This window comes from Branchiostoma belcheri, unplaced genomic scaffold (genome assembly GCF_001625305.1).
Source record: "Branchiostoma belcheri isolate BF01 breed outbred unplaced genomic scaffold, Haploidv18h27 scaffold8, whole genome shotgun sequence".
NCBI lineage: Eukaryota > Metazoa > Chordata > Leptocardii > Amphioxiformes > Branchiostomatidae > Branchiostoma > Branchiostoma belcheri.
The window spans coordinates 4,543,523-4,567,218 of record NW_017804464.1 but is presented as its reverse complement, the minus strand read 5'-3'; the positions used below and the strand labels follow the sequence as shown (position 1 = coordinate 4,567,218).

The following is a 23,696-nucleotide window of genomic DNA, read 5'->3' as shown; positions in this document are numbered from 1 at the left end:
CAACAATTTGTAAAATCGATTCACAGATGCATATACTAATTGATCATAAAGTGAAGAATTTGATGCCTCTAAAATGCAACTTAAACATGCTTTATAAAAGTACAATGTATACCTTATTCATAGGATACAAGTCGTACAAATCTTTATGAAATATGGAAATTATGAAAGCAGAATTTTGGCACATGTCATGTACACATGTACATGTACTGGGTTATTCTTAGCACACTATATTAACTTATATAATGACAATGACAATTATGCATAACTATCTTTGCTATCAGATATACATGATTGTAAAATACATGATCGTATTTTGCAATATTTCAGTTATAACTACATGAAAGTCAACTATGATAATTCTATACTCTAGTACAAATATCTATGAATGCTACATTTATCACATATACAACAGTCTTTGGTCAACTTCTTTTCCTTTCATTTTTGACATGACAAACATAATATACACACTAGATGTGAACGTCACAATGTAGAAACCAATGACATTAGGCCATGTTGATTTGATTATATGGATGACATCTGCGTGCGCATGAATTTTTGGCCATTTCCAAAATGTTTGCAACCATACTGTAAATTGTACAAAACAGTTGCAAAATGAGCAAAAAGGAATATTGGAAAACGATACCAATGTCGTAGAATCAAACGAAAAAGATGAAAATGTAAAGAAATTAATTTGAAGAGTGGATTACTCGCCATACCATACTCTGTGTCATTTGTTCAACCTTCATGACCACGTAGACGTCATAATGAAAGCAACCTTTTTTTCCTTTTTGCTAAACTTTTTTTTAATCGCACGTTCGCATCAGTTTTGGGGTTCCCAGAGGATGTCATCCATATAATCAAATCAACATGGCCTTATCACAATAAGTACAGTGACACCACAACTCTTTGATTCACCATGACCCCCCCTCCCCCAACACGATATCGTGATTCTAACTGAACTTAGCGTAGACGAGGTATCCACTGAACGTGATGCGGTTGTCATGGAAACTGAGGATGGCGTGGTGTGTTCCTCCGTCCAGCTGCAGCCAGACCTTGTCATTGGTCGCCAGGCGAAGCATGATGCTCTGACTCTGCATGATGTTTCTGTCATCATCCTCTGTGTACAACGTCACCTTGGGAAGGGGGAGGGGGGCAAAAATGTTTAGTTCATTGAGTTTATACTTTAGAATTTGTAGCTGTAACTGATGAAATGCAGTCTGAAAATTGATTTCTTTTAAAGTCCTCACAATTTCTAGGTTCAAAATCTTGTGCTATATCTTCAAATCAAGTATTTTTGACATTGATCATTATAGTATTTATACTCTTCCAAGATGATGCTCTTTTCTTTCATCATCTTGTCATGAGAGTTTCCTTTCTTTATTAAAAGTTATGTAGTATATTATTCCTCTTTACTCAACTATGCTCAAGTCAATTCAGCTCTGTTCAATTAGTATCACTGACACATCTGGACAAGACTGTATCTGTACAATAGAAGCTCCTTGATCTGTAGTACTTTGGAGTGTGCCGGTGGTCCCCGTAAAATGAAAATCATGGCCTCAAGGGTATTTGTAAGAAGAAAGGTTCTGCACAGGTCTGTTTGGGGAAGGAAGGGAGGGATTCTCTGATGGGGCAAAGTGATTAGAACTGTCTCTACTTTGGTGGTCTGGCTTCTGGAATTTCCCCTCGCAAATTCAATTTCTGCAGCAATGCTGAGGACTGGTCCACTGAGACAGGTTTGAGGGGGGTACGTTCAGTAAGATTTTGTACCTTGCCTCATTAGTAGTTATATGTAGTCTCTAACTACACTGGCTATACATAGGGAGAACATTTGCCAGGGGAGTTTGGCCGCCTTGGGGTTTGAGTATTCCATAAACTGACTCACCTGGCCAATTTTAGCACGTCGGCAGAACGTACTGCGCCTGTGCAAAAGCCCCATTTTTCACCGTTTTCGTTGGAATTTTGGTCAACGTTGCATCAGAATTTTGCCTGTTGCAGCAGATATCTTTTCCCACATAACATTTGGAAACTACAGACGGGGTGTTAACCTTATATACACGAATACGACCTTATATGAGACGTTCTGCCAAAGTGCTATGCACAATACACATTACGGGTTTTGCGCAGGTGCAGTACGTTCTGCCGACGTGCTGCCAATTTTACTCCTCTTTTTGCCAAATGCTACGATCTGTATATATTCCCATAGGAAGGCCTGGTGGAGGTAGTGATGAAGCCATGTGCCTACAATGTTCGCTAGCTTTGAACAGGTGGTTGAGGTCACATTCTGAAGGTCAAACTTCAGATTTAAGTCGAGGATGTTTATGAAAAATGTTGCCAATTGGTCAGCAGTTTGGAAAAGGTGTCAACTGATGGTTGTATAAACTAAATATGGGTTCACCTGTAGGATACTTTGAAAAGTGTCATCGGACTCATCAAGGTAGACTTGTATCATCTGCTGTACAGACTGTTCAGAATAGTCAGCTAAAAGATAACTTGAATCAAAATGATTCAGGGTAGCTGGGCAAAGTCAAAATCTGACAAACGGTTAAAAGCTGACTTATGACATGACAATTCTATTAATGTATGATGTATATTTTGCCACCTATACCTTTCAATTTACTCTTGATTTAATGTATTTTTGACCATAAAACACTGAGAAAAATAAAATAGCCTACATGTACATGTATGTCTAAAAAAGTATAGAAAAGTCAATGGTCTGATTCCTCCAAAAAGAATTATAGAATCCAGAGGTTTGCACTAACTAGGATTGATGGGAGACTACCCAGCTTGTTTTACCAGGCAATGTCAATACAGAATGATTACCCAGGTGCAGCCAGAGTTGTCCTAACACCTGGCCAGTTTACTGACTGTTTAACTGTTGTACAATACAACGTGTGTGTGTAGAGCATGCATTATCTATCAAAGCAGGCCTTGAAATACATGTGTACCTCTTTGTAGCAAAAAAGATCTGTTGGGCAGGTGTGTAAACTTTTTGGGGTTATCCACAGGTAAGACACTGTTTGAACATGTGAGTTGTGGATTTCAACTGTTCACAGTGCCTTTGGCCCACCTGCAAAGCTCTTCTTTTTACAAACTTAACACCCCTGCAATCATGTGGTTTCAACCAGGTCTCAGTTAAAATCAAATCCTTCCTTGGATTAGCCCACAGACTCTGTAGGGGTGGTCTAAGTTTTTAGAGAGCCACCTGGATGCCAGTGACCTTCTAGAATGTTTGGACTCTACTAAATCTTTAATACTTTGTCAAGACTTAGTGTATAATGGCGCACTTTAAAGGTTTATACCTGTGTCTGCTTATTTTCTAGAGACTGTGTAAAGTATCTCCGTCTGACTTAGTTCCGGTCTTTGGATTTCTTCTTGGTTCTAGACTTAAGGGTATAAGTTGCATCTTTTGAATATATTCTTAAAGGGTTTCCAAACATTAAGAGTTATTTCTGTATCTTCATCTTTTTACAGTACAAACAGGTAGAAATTGAATACAAATATTTTCAATGTTGTTGCAGTTTCTAATACTGTGGTCTTTGGCATTCCCCTTAGGCTGGTCTGTTTTAAATGTACATATTTTCAGAACAACCAGCTTCCAGTATGCATTGAGTGTCCTTCTTGGCTATAAATAGTATAAAATTGTATCGTTAAAAAGAATTTAAAAGATTTAATGTTTGTGTCCAACTCACTTGACATTATACCACGCTGGTCTTTACTTTCCCTCTAGCAATAATATCTAAAAACGCCTTATAGAGTTCTTTAAAAAAAACAGTTTTACATTGCTTAATTCGTCTTGGAGTCATTGTACAGGTACAATACCTGGAGTCAAAAGTTCAAAAGATATGTTGCTAGCACTTTGGCAGAACGTACTGCACCTGTGCAAAACTCGTATAATGTACATTGTATTGTACATAGAACTTTGGGAGGACATTATCATAGAAGGTTGTATTTACGCATATATTATAAGGTTAACATTCCATATAAGTTTCCAAATGTTGTGTCGGAAAAGATATCGTCTGCAACAGGCAAAACTCTGATGCAACGTTGACCAAACATCAAACAAAAACCGTGAAAAAACAGGGTTTCGTGCAGGCGTAGTAGTCGTTCTGCCAACGTGCTTACAAACAATGTCTGTTACTCATTTACTGTCTAAGTTGGAACTACATGTAGAACTTAGTAGAAGCAGTATAGGGGTCCTGCATGCCTTTTTCCGTAGAGCGTAATTGGCCGTTATAATTCTACATAGACAGAGTGTAGCCGGACTGCTCTAATTCACCGTAGAGTGTAATTCACTAATTGGCGCATTTTGGGTAGAGCGTGAATTTGCGTTTTAATTCTACGCAATGCATTGTAGCCATTTGGCTTTATGGTAAAGTGTAATTGCTACTGTAGCGTAATACGTAGCCAACTCTCAAAATTTGCTCTAGAGCGTTGTTGGCCCCCCCCCCCCATGCAGGCCCCCAGTAAGCTAGTAGAAGAAGAGAAGGAGGAAAGTTTGTCTCACCTGTTCTCTCCCATTCTGTACCAGAGCGATGTTGGTGAACTTGCCATCGTAAGACTGTATAGTGAAGGTGAAGAAGTAAACCCCAGGCACTCTGGTCACAAACGTCCCGTTACCATGGTGAAAGTCTCCGCCCTCATTCACGAAGATCTTGTCGAAGCCGATCCGCTGCGGCGGGATGCTGCCGTACATCTTGGTTTGGCGGGCTGCGGAGAAGGCAGACTGGGGCTGGGCAGAGAGCGCCCCTGGGGCAGGGGGGAAACCACCAGGGGGGTGCCCGATGCCAAGCTGCCCACTAAGCATTTCTTGCAGTTGGCCTGGATGGAAAGATTGTTCAATCAATCAATCAATCAATTAATCAATCAATCAATCAAAATGGTTTATTGCTAAAATCACAAACATTGCAGAAAGCTGAATTGCATTCAAAGATGTACATTCATTTTTTAAAACGTTAATGAGTACACAATCTTGGAATGAAATTCTAACAGTAGAGTTGCACGAAATTGCGTACATTTAGCATAGTCAAATTCAAATTTTGCTTATTCATATTTGTCCTCTACATATCAAAATTACATTAAACCATTTCATATACAAATTGCACAAGATATCATTTCGTTTCGTTCATGTTGAATGTTGAATGACAATGTTAGGTTGCATATGAAGGCAAGTTGCCTCAACCCAAAGTTGTAAAGCCAAAGAATCTAATTCTTGAGTTAGATGTCCAAATACCAGTTAAACAAAATATATATGGACTAAAATTATTAATAATGATAATGACAGTAGTGCAAATCAATCAATCAATGAAATAATTAAAAAAGATCGAGAGTATGAGAATTGATATGAGAGTTGAGGTTGGTGGGAAAAAAAGTTCTATCACAGAAACACGCATCACTATTTAACAGGAGAAACAAACAAGACCCAACTGTGTGCCCAGACTTGGATTAATCAGGATTTTGTGGTCCGGAGGGAGAAGCAAACTGACAGACTGTTGATAGAAGAACATCTTTTTCCCACCATAAGAATTGGCAGGTGGACAGCAAGAACGATTTGAATTAGTTTTCAGGAGAATCCCGTGCAACAGTTGTTCTTAACTTAACACTGTACCTTGGTGCCTAAAGCCTACTTTAGTAATTTTAAATCATTACAAATTAGTAAAAATTTGCATGGATTATCATCTTGCAACAAGACACTTTGTGACAAAAATTCAAAGTCGATACTTAACTGCAACATGTACTTTTAGAACACCCCAAAAATGGGTTATTTAGTACCTTAAAAGAATGCAGGACTGTTAATCATACAATTTGTTATTTGTTTTGCTTTGTTGAATGAAAAAAAAGTTTTATGAGAGAACCAATACCTGCAAACGAGAAGCTGTACAAGAAAAGGTTACGAATATATATTGAGCACAGCATGGCTAAACAGTTGCATTGTGTTATCAACATCAAGTCATCCAAGAAAAATCAAAGAATACTGATTATACAACAGGGGCAAGCATAGACTTTGAAGTGTACTTGAGACTGAGAAATTTTTGTGCCATGATGATTGGGCATGGTTTCCTAGGAAGGAAGTGTGTCGTTAACTGCACGCTGAACCAGTCGAGAACTCCAAAGAACTTTCCCGCCGCAGTTGTGCCAGGAATGGCTTTGATTTTGACCTCTGCATGGTTGGCAGGTTTAGGGGATCACAGGATGGGGTCCCGTGTTTCTGTCAACTGTGGTTAAACGTGGCTTTGTTGAAGCTGCCACTAGTACAGCAAGGGTTCAGGAAGTTTTGAAACTTCACATGCTTGAGGTGCGCAGTAGTGTAGCTCTGTGAGGGCCTGCATGGGGGAGGGGGTCCCGACAATGCTCTACGCTGAATTCGGAAACCTCTCGATTACGCTTTACGATAAATTCAGTTCAGTTTCAGTTCAGTTTTTATTCGCACTTTAAAACAAAATGTAACAATAACAATTCCAAGTGGCTACAGCGCATTACGTGGAATTAAAACGGCGAATACGCAAAATACGCCAATTATGCTCTACGTTGAATTAGAGCGGTCTGTCTACGCTCTAAAACGGCCGATTACGCTCTACGGAAAAGGGCATGCGAGCCCCCCTCTGTGACAACCCCTGTTGCATCCCTTGGCAGACATTGTTTTTTTCAGCAACTATGTAGCAAACAGATTGCAACAGCTGTAGCTATCAGAAAACTTTGCCATATCTTTATAGGCCCTATAACTATAACCACCCTTCGGCAAAACACACCAGCTTCACAGGCACACAACAGCTGGTGGATCTGTTTTTTAAATGTTGTTGGAGCTGCAACATATCTGAGGTTGCCAGCCATTTTCATGTACATGATTGTGATATTATTATATCATATAGATATGCACAATCATTATCAGGTTATATTCTGTACAAACATGTACATTAAAGACCCTAAAACAAAAGTTATAAAACAGTTTTTCTGATGGTTCTGTACCAAAAACACTAGTAAGAGTAGTACGTATACTGAGTCCATTTAAATGTGCTCAAGGTCTGTAGTCTTAAGTACTGTTTATATTGCATTAACAGCCACATAATTCTCCAGGTTTCCTGGGACCAGACTACATTCCAACAGTCCCTACAGTACTGCAGAAGTCTGAGGTTTGCTGGGCTGTAGCCAGGGACATGCTGGAGGCAGTAGGAGCCATTGATAAACCAGTCTTGTCAACAAGATGTCCAACTACAGCAAATTCCCAAATATTTCCTTTGCCAAATTAAAGTCCAGAATCCCCTTTTATTTTTTACAGTAATCTTGCTTAAAAAAAGACTTGCATTTGATGCAAGCACGTCTAACCCCCGTTTTGGGGAAAAATGATGTTAAAATTGGATTTTAAAAAAATCGTCATTATATAGCTGTCAAACTTTTTCAATCTTGAACTCTTCATTCATTCTTTCGTTTGTTCGTTCGTTCATTCATGATTCATTCATTCTTTCTTTCCATTTTTCATTTCTTTCCATTTTCATTCATTCATTCATTTACTCTTTCTGTTTTTCTTTAGTTTATTCATTTATTTATTCATTCACTATGTATGGAGACTACCGGTAGTCAATCTGAAGTTTTTTAACGGACCATATTTCATTCATTTATATTATTCTTTCCATTTTTTCATTCATTCATTCATTCATTCATTCATTCATTCATTCATTCATTCATTCACTGTAGGTATGGAGATTCAGTTTTAAGGTTTTGGTTTTTCTAAAGGACTAATTGAAGGTGATGTTTGTTAAGCTCAGAAGAGGAGAGTCCTTGTAAAAAAAAGTTGTGTGCTTTTTCTCCTTCAGCTTCCCCCTCTCAGCCTACATTAGTCAAGCTCGTCAGGAATGTACAATATAAATACCTGTACTCAGGGCCTGTGTCCCGGGGAACCAATATATACAGCATGTCACTGTCTCACACAGCACACGTTTCAAATCGTGCATAGTACGCATGGTAGAAAACAGAGTGAGGTTGTGTAGGTAATGTAAGCAGAGCACTCTTCTTAGCATTCCATCTTTCCGAATTCCAGTGTGGAATTCTGTTGCTGGGAAGGGAAAAATTTAAAGCATTTTGGCCCCCTGATGAACAAATATGGAAAATTCACAACAGTTTTCTGTGCATGAAAAATTTGCGCGTGAAAAACGTGGGCATGAAAATTTTGCGCGTGAAAAATAAAAGTCCCAGAAATATGTTAGAAAATATGCAGTACCGAATTCTTAGGCAGGAAAATGTTGCCCTCTGGTATAATTTTCCCTCTGTTAGCCAAAATTTTTGCTAATTTGCATACATTCCATAATACCTGAACTTTTGAAAATCACTCGAATTTGTCAGAAATACATGGAAAAGTTACTAGTATAATGTTTTATACAGTAAAACAGATAATGTGTATGTTTCCCGTATACTAGTCAAATGTTCTTCCTAGTATCAAGGCTTTACTTGCTTTCAGAATATATGGTCTAAAGAAGACAAAATGTCATAATCATATGGTTGGTTTTTAGCTCCACACTGAAGATGTTTGATACTTGGAGGTCTCCACCAATAAACAGCATATTTCACGACTGCCATGTTGCTGCTTAGTGGCTGCTGAAAGATGCTGGACAGGACTGTTTATGTCAAAACTGCTGCGAAAATTGATGCTGACCCTTAGAAAAAACTTTGTGTAAATTCTGGCTGAACAGTTTACATGATAGAATGTCTTAGCAGTTATGGAGTGAAACATAGCAGCTGAAGTTTTGTTGTAAAGGGAAGAGGGAACTTTGGTGGAAAAGAAAATGGAACTTTTTTTAAAGGCATCCAGTGCAAGTTTTTAGGGCTTGGAAACCCAATTTTTCAAAGTTAATATTCTAATTCTAATCACTTATCTACATGCTGAGTTGAAACCACATTTAATATCCCAATGTATATTGACCCTCATGGAGCAAAAATACCCAAAATTCTGACGGAACATGGTTACTGGAAGGGCCCTTGGCTGATTTTTAGGGTACCACCCATAAAATAAAGGACTCATCTTGAGGCTTGTTTCTGCAGTTTTAAATGCCTAAAGTATGAAATACTGATTGAAATGTGCTAATGTGAAGCAGTACATGTATGTGTCAATATCATAAATATTGCCTTATTCCAAATATTTCCAGTTTTGCCGCTCTGAAATCGCCTTTAAGTCTTACTCAGAAAGCATGCAATGAAGTCTAGAATAGAACCTATGGCCTATGGCTTTGTGTCAGAATTTACACTGTACAGCTGGACTATTAAGTCTGGTTTGTTAGTACTATTAAGATAAGGGAGATTATGTAGAAGCCACCTAAATGGGTCAAGTACATTGGGGAATTTCCGGATCCCCTACTCGTAACTGTACATGTAGTCATAAAACTACATGTAAATATCTGCGGGCAGTAATCTACTCGTGCTTTGCACAATTTGCTTTGACAGGCAAATTTTCCAACCATCATTTTTTAAGGAAAATTTTGTCACTGTGGGCAAAATCCTAATTAATACCGATACATACAAATTATATAGAAGGTTGAATGTTACTCATCAACAGGACAATGGAAGACTATACATTTGCGTATTTTCTTGAAGGGCTAGCTAGCCTCTACCAGGCACCGCGGATTGCTGGAAAAATAGTAGAAATTGGCCAAAATAAAGGATAATATACTGTGTACCAGGTGCGCAAATTAGATCTTCTCTGGCCGGCTAACTCCCCTGGTATACTATCCCTTTATTTTGGCTAATTTCTACTATTTTTCCAGCGATTCGTGGTGCCTGGTAGAGGCTACATCTAAGCTGGTACATCTGGGTGTTCAGTGGGTCTAGTTAGACAGCAGACAGATAGCCATAGGAAGCCCCAGTGTTGTTATGTAACTGTCCCAGCTGTCATCACCTGTCACCACAGGACCGCATTGTTATGACAAGTCTCCCTCCTCACCTCCTTACAGCTGGCATTGCAGGGCATTATCATGTCTGTCTGATGGACCTTCTGACTCTTCTAGTTCAGGCTTACAAATTACACTTCTGGCCTTGAGTTGAAGCTTACATCTGTATCTGTATAGCCAGTATAACCGCCTTTCGGCATAACACACCAGCTTCTGTATCCGTATAGCAGGTATAACCGCCCTTCGGCGTAACACACCAGCTTCGCAGGCACGCGGCCCGGCGGCAGCTGGCAACATTACACCGATCGACACCTAGCCCTTGAACATCTATCTTTAAACATTGTTTAAAGCTATCTAATGATAATGCTCCTAATGTACTTGGTGACAGCAAGTTCCACTCTGCAATAGTTCTACATGTAGGTCTTCACAAAGAATGTGCAAGTGGATTGTTCCATTGAGTTGTTCAGAAAAAGATATGCAAACTAACTTTTAGAGGCTTCTAAGAATGGTAAACTAGGGGGATGTGAAATCGTCCTCACATACAGGTTTTCAGAATGATGATTGTTCAGTTCAGTTCAAACAGGCTTGTCATTTTGATGACATTTTCTACAGTACTGTACTTAAGAGCAAAATGTATAAAGCTCACCCAAGGCACATTTCAGTCTGTATGCCACTTTTTATAACCGGTTTCTCATAGATGGCAGTTTAAAAACAATGACTTTCTTGGTCACTACTTAGATATGACCTTAATAACCTGGGAGGGACACCTTTCAGACTATGGTCAGTTTATCCCTATGGTAAGGGTCATCTCTTACAAATGATTGACAACTTTGCGTCTTTCACGCCCTCCCAATCTTTAACCCTACATGTTTGTAAAATCTGATACTCGTGCAACCTTTGTTAGTAGCCTGGCAGTTGACAGAAGTGCACATGTCAGCCTGAACATTATACTATAAACTGTTACTTACACAAAGACCAGTTTATTTCCTCAGTATCAGAGTTACAGGAGGGTCAATGAACCTTAGGTGACATATGGCAGCTGTGAGCTATAGACTTTTTTTATCATGCCCGTAGCCAGAATTTGGTTCTTCCCACTGCTTAAGGGGGGCCCGGAAGCCCTTTTCCGTAGAGCGTAATCGGCCGTTTTAATTCTACATAGAGCGTACACGGACCACTCTAATTCAAGGTTGCGTCGAGCGTATTCGCCATTTTCTTCTACGTAATGCGTTGTAGCCACTTAGAATTTATCGTAAAGCGTAATCAAGAGGTTTCCGAATTCAGCGTAGGACCCCCTCTTGCAGGCCCTCCTTAAGGGGACCAGCGAGCACCAAAAGTGAGGTTGCTAGGGGGGACGGGGGGCATGGTTCCCCAGAAAATTTTGAAAAATTAACCTTCTGAAATGGCATTTCTTGCGTTTTTGAGATGATTTCAAAGAAGAAATCAGACATTACTTTTCCTTCAATGATAGAGAGAGCAGTTTTTCTACGATTCCAGTCCCGCTGGTGACGCGAATCAGTTGATCTTTTAAAAATCTTGGACCTTTAGATAAAAAGTGGACCAAAAAAGTTGAAGTAAACTTTACATGTGGAGGACAATGGAGTAAAATTGGCAAGGTTTCCAAGGAGAGAGCCAAGGTAAACCAGACATCTGTGACTTGTGTACAGCTAAGAGCCTGACGATGCCAAACCATCTGTTTTTGGCAGTGTAAAGTCAGTTGTTTTATAGAGATTCGTGTGCATTCTTTCCTTGTCCATTGTCCATTGTCTAATAAGAATTTCTGATTTGTTTTAAGGGGTTCAAGGAAGGGGAGTGCAGAGTTGTCCTAACTTTTCTCAGTCTCAAATCATGGTATTTATTCCACTGGATTGTTCCTGATAAATCCATGTGGTATTTCTCTTTTCTTAGTTGCAAGGTGTCTATAGGAGAATTGTGAATTCTACCTCTGAATTCTACATTTTCAAGCCCAGTCAACCTGTACATTTTGAGGATTGAGCTCATGACAATGAAGCCATTTCTTTCTGACAGGAAGAAAAATGCGGCCTGACACTTGTCATATCAACATTTCCAAATGGAAGTTAATTGGCTCCCTCCAGGGCCTACCTTGAACAAATTGAACCCGAGTGACAGGTGCATGTTTTGTAAAGCAAAAATGGAAAACGTTGCAATTTGACCAATGAGTTGAACATGAGGAACAGGTTTATGTGCAAGTGGTGCCAAAAATCTGTTGCTATTTTTGTGGTCATAGATTAATCCGAGGATGAGCTTGTTACATGGGGAAAACACAACTCAGATGGGGAGGATCAGCTACACTTGACTGTGAGAGCTGAAACTGGCTTAAACATGACCCTGGTCTCTACTTATCTTCCCCTTTCATCTAATGTTATGATAATCGCTTCTTCCAATCAGTAAAAATGATCACCACTTGTACGGGCTATACAGGTCATTTAACATTGAATTTTGTGTGTGCCAAGCATTAATATAAAGAAGTAACATTATAAGGCCCTAAAATTTTGTAGTTCTTCATATGCCAGACTGATGACCTCTTCACTACAAAATTATTAGTAGTAACGTTACATTGTAGTGATGCATCACGCAACAGTGCAAGCGATACACATTTTCTGCATGCCAGCAATGCACTTTTCATGCTCACTGCTAAATCACAAAATTAATTTAATTAATGTTACCCCCTACTGTGTCCCCTCCAACACAGGAATTAAAGGTACTGCATGCCAATATGATATTTTGTGGGGGTGGGGGAGGGTGGCAGCAGCCTGACTCCAAGGTTGCCCTTCCCTGTGACCATGCATACTCCAACAGTGTTACAGATATGTCAGCGCAATTGGAAACAGCCGAAAGACAACCTAAGGTCAACACATTGACAGAACGGGTTAGAACTCAGAAGCTGTTATTAATTTTGACCGTATAGTGTTTCGATATAGTTGTAAGGAAGGAAATTTTACTGGCCTTCTAATAGTATTGACATTAGATCCCAGTCTGTAAGGTCTATCCCATCATCTCATAGGATAAGGCTGTTGTAAACTGTCCCAATTCCAACTTAATCTTCCTCAGACACCTTACTTATACATGTACTCAGGCCTAGGAAAAAACATGTTGTGTTTCCTGTTTCCCGACCAACCCCTAGAAAAACCTGCCGACCCTAGACTTTCTCTGCAATGGACCCCTGCAAGGGACATAATTATTACCTTCGCCAAGAAGGTTATGTTTTCAGGGGCGTTCGTGTATGTGTGTGTCTGTCTGTCTGTCTGTCTGTCTGTAAACACGATAACTTGAGAAGGCCTTGATGGATTGTCTTCATACTTGGTAGGTGGGTAGGTCTTGATGAGACCTCAAAATGATTAGATTTCGGACCCCCTAGCGGCTTGTTATGGTACTGCAGCTGAACTTCCCGTTTTGATATCTCATGATCTAGACATGCTATGGTGATGAAATTTAGATGGTAGGTAGCTCTTGTGCTGGGAAAGAAGTGACGTGAGTTTAGGCCCCCTAGCGGCTTGCTCTGGAACTACAGGGATAAATTCTTGAAAATATTCAAAAGGGGATAACTCAAGAACCAGTTGACGGATCGTCGTGATTTTTGGTATGTAGGTAGCTTACGTGATGCTTAATATAATTATGTGACAATTATGCAAATATGGATGTAATTTGCATAATTATTTATGGGGAAATTTTATGAATCAGCTGCATTCCATGATAGGACAATTGAAGCTTGTGACATTGGTAATTGACAACGAGAGAAACACAGGAAGATGTTGATTATGTTAATAATGACTTAATTTGCATAATTAATGAGAAAATTTTATAATTATGTAATGATAACTGCCTGGAATTTCATACTTGTGGTATTTGAAAGTTAAATTGAGGTGAACATCATTAAACATAATTTATTCAAATCAGGACCTTATTTGCATAATTTATCAGGAAATGCTAGAATGCATTTTTTGTTAATATAAGACTGTCTTTTGGTTGAGATTATGATAAAATGATATAATTCATGAAAATTAGGTTCCTATTTCTTAAATCAGGGGGAAATAATCTAATCTAAACTTTGTCAGTCATAAAGATTAACATCATTTGGCGAAGGTATGAGATCGGGGAACTCTAGTTACATGTGTTATTAATTTTTCAAGCTGATCAACCTTTTCTAGCTCCACGATCATGACACCTGAGTGATAAAACATTGTACAATTGGTTTTCTAACATTGACATCATCAGGACGTAGGCATCAGGACGTAGATGCATCTATGGCATAGGGACAATTTATATCCTCTCATGCTCTCAAAATCCAACTCCAAAACTACCTACCAAAGCAATTCCTTCATTCTAAGCTTAATATATTCAAACCTCTAACATTTAAGAATCTACATGTAAGAAAACACAGAGCATACTAAGTCTGACTCACTCTGATATACATTGTACTGTAGATAAATGTACATGACTATGTCTTAATCATCACTATTGAAGACATCAGTTACATGTACTTTCTTGGGCTGAGTCATTGTTATACTCAGTGAGGATGACTTGGTAACCTATCATTAGTGAAAAATCACCTTTTCCTTTGACAGTTTAGTTTCCTTGTAATGGGTAAGATAAAGTTCATTGACCTTAATGATAGGATGATGTCATTGGTGGACTAAAGGCATTGAATAGTATAGATATTTATTACAATGGTTATGGCATTGTTATATATTGTACAGGTGGTAGCATATTGTGTGGTAGTTTATGCAGTACTACTAGTTATCTGAACTGAGCCAGCTGTATACATCTGTGTGGAGATGCAAGCTTAGTAGCTAGGGGAGTAGGGGAATGTGTGGTATCTATAGCTATTGAAAGCTGTGTTTTTTTGAGTGCCTCAGCTATGTTTCTTACTGGTATAAACAAGAAGTTAAACTGTTGAGATGTTTAAACGTTAAACATGAGGACACAGTATAGTCAAAAGTGGCACAGCCCCCAGGAAAAATTATGGTAACTTTCACAGTGGAGGCAGCTTGTCAATTGCTGCCTACTCTCTTTTTATACTATCAAGTCACACAGTCATAGACCATCTGACATGATGTTTTTATGACTGGTGATATCAAACTTCAATAGACTGTATCTGGTTAGGCAACTTAGACTTCTACATTGTCTACAGACATATTTCTGTACTCAGGGACCTGTAATATTTGATAGGGAAGTTATGAACCTTAATCTAATCAGAGAAGCAGAGAGTGATAAGCTACCACCTGACTTTTGGTATCATGCAGCTGACTGTATATTTCATTAAAGCCACAAATATAGAGATTACTTTTTAATGGCACCTTAGATTTGTGTATAGTGGGGAATTTTTTTAAAGAAGCTAAGGCTCATACATTGTAGGTCATATGAGTATAGGACAAATTAAGTATGTGGGTACTTGTTCACCCAGCTTTCAATTTAATTTAATTCAATACCAAATGTCTGAATTAAGGTTGTCATTTTCGATTTTGTGACAAAAGTCCACATGTCGGCTGTTTGTATATTACTGAGGTTCTCTCTGTCAGGATGTACAGAAAGTAGACATTTCCTTCCTTGCGCTGAGTGAACGAAGCTTGTTCAAACTTCTGTCGGCATGTCGGCAATTGCAGAAATTACATCCCCACAGATCAAAGGAAGGGGGTTCACGGTAATGTGTGCGCTAAGCTGGCTGGTAGTGAAGTGGTACAGATAGGAAACACTCCTGTCAACGGCCATTACAGCAGAACTGTGATCAGTTTGTCCATACACCCACAGGTCTCACCCAAACATTCCTGTGGAGTCCCCTGTTTGTACTACACGCGCGCTGAAGAACAAAGACAGAGCTAAGCTGCATCTCAGACTCTGAGAAAATAAGTACCGCTTTTGATGTACCCCTGCCCTCTCTCTGGTGGACAAGCACTCCAGTCATGCTTTACAAGGGGGCCTACATGCCCTTTTTCGTAAGGCGTAATCAGGCCATTTTAATCCGTAGGCAGCCTCCCCAAAAATCAACGTAATTCGTAATAGTACATTGGGCAGAAAGCGTAAAGTCATAATCAGCTCTGAGACATTAGCGTAATTTGTAATCGGCAGTAAGAATTTTGCGGAATTCGTAATCACTATCCCCCCATGCAGGCCCTCTTACCAGTTACTTCAGACAATTAGTCCCTTAACCCCTCTAGAAAGCCCAACAGTTAGTCAGGATGTTAGCTGTGGAATGCAGGGTAAAAAGGTTAAGTGTGGTCATTAGGCTAGGTCAATGGCTAATTTTCAACTTAGCACAACAAAACCAGGAGATTTGCTACTCGAAGATGAAGGATGATCTTCAAGAAACCCTCCTAGAAGGGTTTTAAGAGCTGTAATTGTATTGCTTGTTTTGACAAATTGGTTTGTGAATGAAAATGAGGGAAAGAAATAAAGTTATTACTTGTGCTACGTTGTCAATGTTCTTTAAAAAAAGTCATACAATTCGAAATCAGGTTGAGAAGTAGCATGGAAAAAGACCTTTCAATCAGTCTCTATGACAGGATGGGGATATGGACTCATCAGCAACAAAAATGGCACTTTCAAACTTTCAAAGTTCCAAAATTGGTCCATCCATGCTCTCGAGTTTTAGCAAGAAGACCAATATTACTATTAGATTCTTAGGACAATGTGTGCTGCACTAGATAGAAATCAAGGTTCTGGGGGAAAATGTGCCTCCACACAATTCACTAGTGACTTCCAGTCTTGAATGTAGTCCCCCAGGGAAATGAAGGATTTCATGGCTAGCTCCAAAGCAGATTGCTGGGAAACAGGGCTGAATCCAGTAAGGATTGGACGTGTAGTGTATTCTTTTGAATGCCAAATTCTCAAGAAAACCCACCTTAGACCTTTTAATTGGTCCCAGTCTAAACAGGATACAAGATATACAAGGTGTGGGGTAGGAGATAACCTTTTGGGGAAAAAGTTAGCACGGAACAGGTCACTTGTCCTGTTTGTCTTACCTGCACTCGCTCTTGAAATAGTAAGAGCAGAAACACAACTTTAAAGTTTTTGTAACCAACAAGACAATTATCTGACTGGAGTAATTGCGCTACAGACCTGAATGTGTTGTTTTTCTTTGCTAGCACAACAGAAAGGCGTTTTCTTCCTTAAGTGGAGGTGCGTGTATGTTTTGTCGAGGATGTTGTGTTTGCAGGAGAGAGTGTAAACACTAAACGTAGACATATCAGAGGGAGGCAGAAGGTCTTAATTACCTGTGAGGAGTTGTGAAACCTCGTTAAGCCTGGTCTGCAGGGTGGTGACAACCTCGTTAAGATGGTCGACTGTCTGATGCACGTCTCTCATCTGAATCAGATCTACCTCACTCATCAGCACAATCTTCTCCAACTCTTCGTTCTTTCTTTTCAGACGCTCGAGTTGCAGGGTCTGGTTTAGGAGCTGGATTTCCAGGTTTTTCACTTTCACGTCGTGTTCGAGCGAACGGATCTCCATCCTAGCCGTGGCGTTGACTATTTCCTTGCGCATGATCGCGTTGGAGAGTTCTCGGTCTTCGCGGTAGCGGCTAAACTGGTGCCGCAGACGGTTCGCCTTGTCCGACGTCTTCTTGACGTCTCTCTTCATCTCCGTGAGGATCTGAGCCGACGGCGAGCTTTGGCAGGACGGGTCCTTCTCGTTTTTTGGCACCACAAAGGTGTAACTACAGGCGCCGCTCTGAGCCGGTGTGTTACAGACCTGGGTGCACTGCTGACCTCTCAGTACATCCACTCTGTTCGCCCCGGCAAAACCGTTCTGTCCAACCAACAATAAAATACTGCCGAAAAGCACCACAACCTTGCACACAGCCAGCATGATGTCAGGTCCAGGCAATGCCACTGCCAACTCCTATCACAGCAGAAAACTCGGCGAGATTTACCCGTTGAATCGGAGGTCGTGACTGGCCACCCGAGGTGCGGTTACGGACCCAGTGTTCGCCTGCCCTACTTGCGTGCAGAAGACCCTGTGTTGTTGTGTCCTGCCAGAACTAATGCCCTGGCACCATGTGGGGAGCTTGTCCTGGAATTGTGAACAAACAATTAGTAGTGGTTGAGTGGGCAGCAGGTTAGTCACTCTCAGCCAGGTCTTGTGGGCCTTGTTGACTCACTGTTTGATACAGGCTGGACTAAATCATTTGCCTGGTTCTCATCACAAGAAAACATGCCCGAGTGAGTCAGCTGTGATTAATTTTGCTAGTTTGAATTGAACTTTTAATTTTTCTGTGTTCCATCGTAGAGTCAGGCAGGCAATAAACTATATAACACTCTCACAATACACATGATAATGTAATAATTATCTACAGCTTATAGTTCTGCTAGACAAAGTCTTTTTTAAGTTAAGGGATGAGAAAAATCGCAAATTACTGAGGAATCAAAAGCATGAAATTGGCTTGGATAGGCCAATTTACCATGATATTTGAAAAGCTTCTTGTTACTGTGTTATACCGAATACATATTATGTATTCGGTTTGATGGGTAACATAATAATAAACTTCAATTTTAAGGACTAAATGTGGTCTCCTATATAGATATTTTGTTCATAGCAATTTGTCAAATAATAAGGCCTGGTTGGTTTGTTTGTATATTGACTTCCCCTTTGTGTTACTGTATACTGCTTCTGAGTCAGCGTTGCCTCTAATGTGGTGGATGAAGGTTGCTATTTCCCTCACATCCTCCTGTTTGTTATTTATCTCAATCAGTTCCTTCCTCCCTTCTTCTGCTTACGCATCACACCCACGTTTTTCTCAGAAGAAATTACTGGTAATCTTAACAGGGCTCTCGTCAGCTGGAAATCTTTTCCGTAAGCCCAGGTTCATGATTGTACCTGGTGGGAGAGTGCTCACAACATAGGGGAGTCCAGGGACAAATTTTGTACTTTCAAGCCTTCAAAAACACAATTTCCCACATTTTGAGAGGCAAATCAGAGGGTTGAGAGTGGTTTTTGCTGGTCCTTCAGATGTTTTTATATTTTACCCAAGATTTTTTTCATCAAGGCTGACAGATTGTTTTTAAAAATTTTCCGTCACATGCCACAAAGTTCCTGGAATTGATGCTGGCTAGAGCCTTGGACCTCAAATACGTCTATTCCTGTCTGAGCCAGCCATCCATGTGGTCATGATTGTCCCCCTGTTTCCCTGAGACCATGTCATTAAGGTAATGAGGAGAAGGGTTCCTCTTAAAACCTGGTCAGGGGGTCGGACCAATCATGCGACATTTCCTCCCCTGACAACCAATGGGGAGGAAGGACCACTGTCCGACCATGACCTGTAGATTACAGCCTTGCCCAGAGCCCCGCTGTTCATCTCACCAAGATGTGCGTCATCCTCAATTTCTGTAGAAGGTCCTGTAGGGGGGGCCTACATGCCCTTTTTTGTAAGGCGTAATCAGGTCTTTTTAGTCTTCGCAATCTGTAGGCAGCCTCCCCAAAAATCAACGTAATTCCTAATGGTACATTAGCAGCAAAGCGTAAAGTCGTAATCAGCTTGGAGACTTTAACGTAATTCGGCAAAAATTCGGCGTAATTCGTAATCACTACCCCCCCATGCAGGCCCTCCTGTAGCACTGGACCCCACTTCATTCTGGAATTGCCAATATTTTAAACAGGACCTCAAATACATTGATACCATGCCCTTGGTGTAGAGGTGGCAGATGAGTATCAAAATGTATTGTGGCTTTAGCTATGGCATACACAGTCAATCTTAGTTGAGTTCATCTATATTTCACATTGAATGCTGCATGTCTTTATTCCAGAAAGGGAACAAATGGAGAGAAATCATGCATGAAATTTCTAGATTACTGGTTCCAAGGCATTTATTTAATTCTGAATGTTTCAGGAGATTCAAAAAATACAGTATGGCAAACTGAGAACTTTGCTGTTCATGCCAACAGCTGCTTCTTTTTCCTTTTCTGGAAAAATATCTTTGATCTAAACTCTCTTCTTATCACCCTGAAGGTATCTCCATATACTAGATTGGTGCTGGTATGTGGTAAAGTGATAAGTTGAGGTGGTGATGTTAATGCCTGCTGAAGCCTTCCTGCCACTTTAGAAAGAAATTGAGATGAGCTGGTTTAGTGCACTGTTTCACTTCAATTATTACAAACTGCCAAGAAGAAAAGTTTAGATTTTGGTTTGATGCAAAACTGTGGCATCTGGCCATTTGCAATACTTGTAATGCTGTAAGTCAAGCCTTGGTACAAACTGGATTTTAGGCCACACCAATTTAATTTGTTGGTTCTCGGATTCCCCTCTTCATTTTTTTCTGATTTGCAAAAAAAAAAGATTCTGGTTCTGAATCAACTCAAAAATGCTCATATTTTGCCCCTAACAGTAGGTGGAAAGTTCTTTTCTTCCTAGCTGTTACAGTTTTTCCATCCATCAATGCAGTGGTTTGATTAAAAGTTCAAAATTAATTGTTGAAATACCAACAGCTTTTTGTGTTGACTTCATGGCTCCTATCGTAGCATTTGGGGCTATAACAGGATGCCTAGACCTGTTTTTTTTGCCCTATTGCTTCAAATTTTTTCCAAAAAAATCCAAGAACCAACAAATTAAATTGGTGTGGCCTGATCATCACATATTGCCAGTGCTGCCCTGCCCAGACACTACTTTCCCAAGAAGCTGAATTAAAAAACAGACACATGCAGGCTTCTGACCTAATCTAAGGAGTTCTTGACATTGTTTTGTTGCCCATGAGGTGGCTACGGAAATTGCACATTTCATGCCCCCATTCCATCATCCTCTGCAAGGCTCGAAATTAAAGGTGGTCCAAAGGCCACTGACCACTAAAATTTAGGCTGGGACAACTAAAAAGACACTTAAGGACATTTTTGGGACATTAGAAAAATCAGCATCAGAATATCAGCCCTTTTTTTGTTTATCAGGCACACGTCCTGGCTTTTGGATCTGGAAAAGTCCTTCCTGTCTACACTGCAATTGTAGTGTGCCTGAGAGTGAACATAAGCAAAATAAAGTTGACTTCAAGTTGAAGTCATACAATACTTCCCAAAAACAGGTTGGGACAGTTCATCCTCACTTCGGGACAGTTGAAATTTATATTTGGGACAGTGGTGGGACAATAGGAAGAAAAGGTTAAATTTCGAGGCCTGCTCTGTACACTTCCAGCCAGGTAGGAATCTGAGCGATTGAGCTTGTTTTTCCAGTCTGCGTGCCAAGCCAAGATCAATCCCCGTCTGTCCTTGATTTCATCCCCCTTTTTCTCCCTTTGAAATCAGCAAACTGCTCTGTAATCACTGACTTATTTTCATCAGTAAAACATGCTGCCTACAGGGACCCCCAGGCTAAAACTGCAGGTCTTTTTTCAATAAGCTCTTGTTACAAGTTCAGTCCAGGCCGACTGCATAGACAAAGTGGTTCCTGTGAGGGGGCCTGCATGGGGGGGTCCCGACAATGCTCTGCGGCTAAATTTTGAGAGCCGGCTACTACGTAATACGCTACAGTAGCTATCACGCTTTACGATAAATTCCAAGTGGCTACGACGCATTACGTACAACTAAAACGCAAATTACGCTATACGCAAAATACGCCAATTATGCTCTATGTTGAATTAGAGCGGTCCGACTACACTCTATGTAGAATTAACTGACGGCCGATTACGCTCTACAGAAAAGGGCATGCAGCCACACACACACACCCCTGTGAGACTTCTAATATTCCAATCCACCCATTAGATATCTGCCTTGAAGGCAGGTCCTGGCTTAGACTTGTTAACTTTGGCAAAGCATATCTTCTCTATCTTGGGATACCGTAAACTATATACTCTAGAGATAGGTTGTGTAGCAGCAACTCTTTAAAAGAGGAAAGTTCCTTTCTGGGCGCAGTTGTGCTTCAAGAAACAGAGAGTACAGTCTACATTTAGTTTTGTCTACTGAGTTTAAAGTCATTAAACATGAATTTGCGTGCATCCTAGGAGGTCTCTTGAACCCCAGAACTGTGCATGGCAACTTCCACAGCCTAGTGTGGTATTCTTTTCAACATCAGAGCAAGAAATACACGTGTGTTTGCTTAGAACCTAGTCCCAGGTAAATGTTTTCTTTCAAGTTCAGTTCTTTCCTCAACATGGAAAAAATGCGCCCAAGTTTGTATTAGTCAGTTGAGCTGAGACGTTACAAGACTTTCCAAACATCAAAGTGTGGGATGTTATTTTCTAAATGTTTTAGTTTCTTTCATCAGTCAGACAGTCTTACAGTATTAGATATTTAGTTCAAAGAAAACATTGTCTCCATTCATTCACTAAAACAAATCTAACAGCATTGTAAACTTGCATAAAATCATATGTCATTTAAAACCATGATGGTCATCATGTAAGAAAACAAAGCTTTGATATGACAGAAATGTTCTTTGCTAATATCACACCAATGATAATTATTATTAGGTGCTTTCACACCCATAAGAAGAGGGCCTGCATGGAGGGGTAGTGATTACGAATTACGCAAAAATATTGCCACGGATTACGAATTACGTTAATGTCTCAGAGATGATTACGACTTAATGCTGTGTGGCTAATGTACTATTACGAATTACGCTGATTTTAGGAGAGCCTGCCTACAGTTTATGAAGACTAAAAAGGCCTGAGTACGCCTTACAAAAAAGGGCATGCAGGCCCCCATACTTTCGAAACATTCACAGTGCCCTGGTGTTTTTCTTCTCAGTTCAGAACTACTTGTAATCCAGACTTGACCCTCCCTAAGCTGTGCAAAACCTTCCTCCCCTGAGTTTGTCCAGCCTGATCTAGGGTTACTCTGTCTGAATTACACAGAAATTTGAAAATCCACTGTTATCAGAATTAGCTAGGTAATGATCTTCCCTCTGCTCATGTATATATTATTGGCTGTCACTGAAATTGTCCCTCTTCCCAGGTCTTAACGGAACCTTATCTGTACCTTTGAAGACCTAATAAATAATTATGCTTCGTTGTGTTTCATCATTTCATGTCTGTAATTGTGTAAACTCCCACATTTCTGGTAACCCCCTCTGCATCAGGCACTTGCAAGTGAGTAGTAGTCTCAGTTTCCAATAAAACTGTGGCATCCAGACACAAAGAAATTCCAAGAAAGATTTTACAGTTCTTGAGAGATGTGAATTTATTCCTGTCTGTGTCTGAGCTCAATTAAAGATGATGTACCAGTATTCCAAGGAGGTTTAAGATTTTAAACCTCCTTGGGTATTCTTAGTAATTATTATATATAACTCCTTATCTTCTTACTTATTTGGTACATCAACTGATTTTAGTTACATTGTATAAGAAAACATGAAATGCTTAGTTTTGCTCTATCTATCTATCTATTGCCAGCCTGTTCAGCTGGGACCAAGCAAGTACAGATTTCTCTCCATAGATCCTTATCTAACATAGCTTTTTCTAAACAAGCAAAATTTTGCTCTAAGAAAGTTGATAACAGAAGATTTGTATTTTTTACCTTTTGAAATAGCCCACAGTCTTAGCAAAGTTGCTTCCCCAAAGTTGCTTGGTGCTGCTCCAGACACAAAGTTCCTTGCCAAAGTTGTTCAAGGTCCTGAATCCAGACAGCCTTGGTTCTGTGGCAGCGTGTATACTCCCAGCGCTCTTTATACAAGTGGCGCTGCGCATGTAGGGCCTGGTGTTTTGTGGTGAGACAGGTGCTCCTCACTACCCACACACAGCACACACACACACACTACTGACAGGGGCTTCCTCTGACATATGGATGTTATTATAGGGCCTGGCAGGTACTGTAAACAGGGGGACTGCACAGTACTGTTTTGTAAGGGGGAGGGAGGGGCCTCCTTAATGGAGCCATAATGGACTATCCCTCGTAGTCA

The 23,696-nt window shown here is 40.1% G+C and overlaps 2 protein-coding genes across 2 annotated transcripts in view; one reads left to right on the top strand and one right to left on the bottom strand.

The window, feature by feature from the left end:
- Positions 1–23,696, top strand: part of LOC109486151 (probable dimethyladenosine transferase) — a 47,986-nt gene that overhangs the window by 6,068 nt on the left and 18,222 nt on the right. The gene's annotated exons all lie outside the window — the stretch shown is intronic.
- On the bottom strand, positions 935–23,559 carry LOC109486144. Its single transcript, XM_019789849.1, has 4 exons — positions 23,315–23,559; positions 17,102–17,900; positions 4,505–4,818; positions 935–1,133 (listed from the first exon to the last, which is right to left on the bottom strand). The coding sequence occupies exons 2-4, from the start codon at positions 17,694–17,696 to the stop codon at positions 951–953; spliced, it is 1,092 nt and encodes a 363-aa protein (XP_019645408.1). The 5' UTR covers positions 17,697–17,900; positions 23,315–23,559; the 3' UTR covers positions 935–950.

Coding starts and splice junctions, on each gene's coding strand:
- LOC109486144 (XM_019789849.1), bottom strand. CDS start 17,696: ATGCTGGCTGTGTGCAAGGTTGTGGTGCTTTTCGGCAGTATTTTATTG. Junction 4,819..17,101: donor GGTTTCACAACTCCTCACAG/GTAATTAAGACC, acceptor CTTTCCATCCAG/GCCAACTGCAAGAAATGCTT. Junction 1,134..4,504: donor TACAGAATGGGAGAGAACAG/GTGAGACAAACT, acceptor CCCCTTCCCAAG/GTGACGTTGTACACAGAGGA.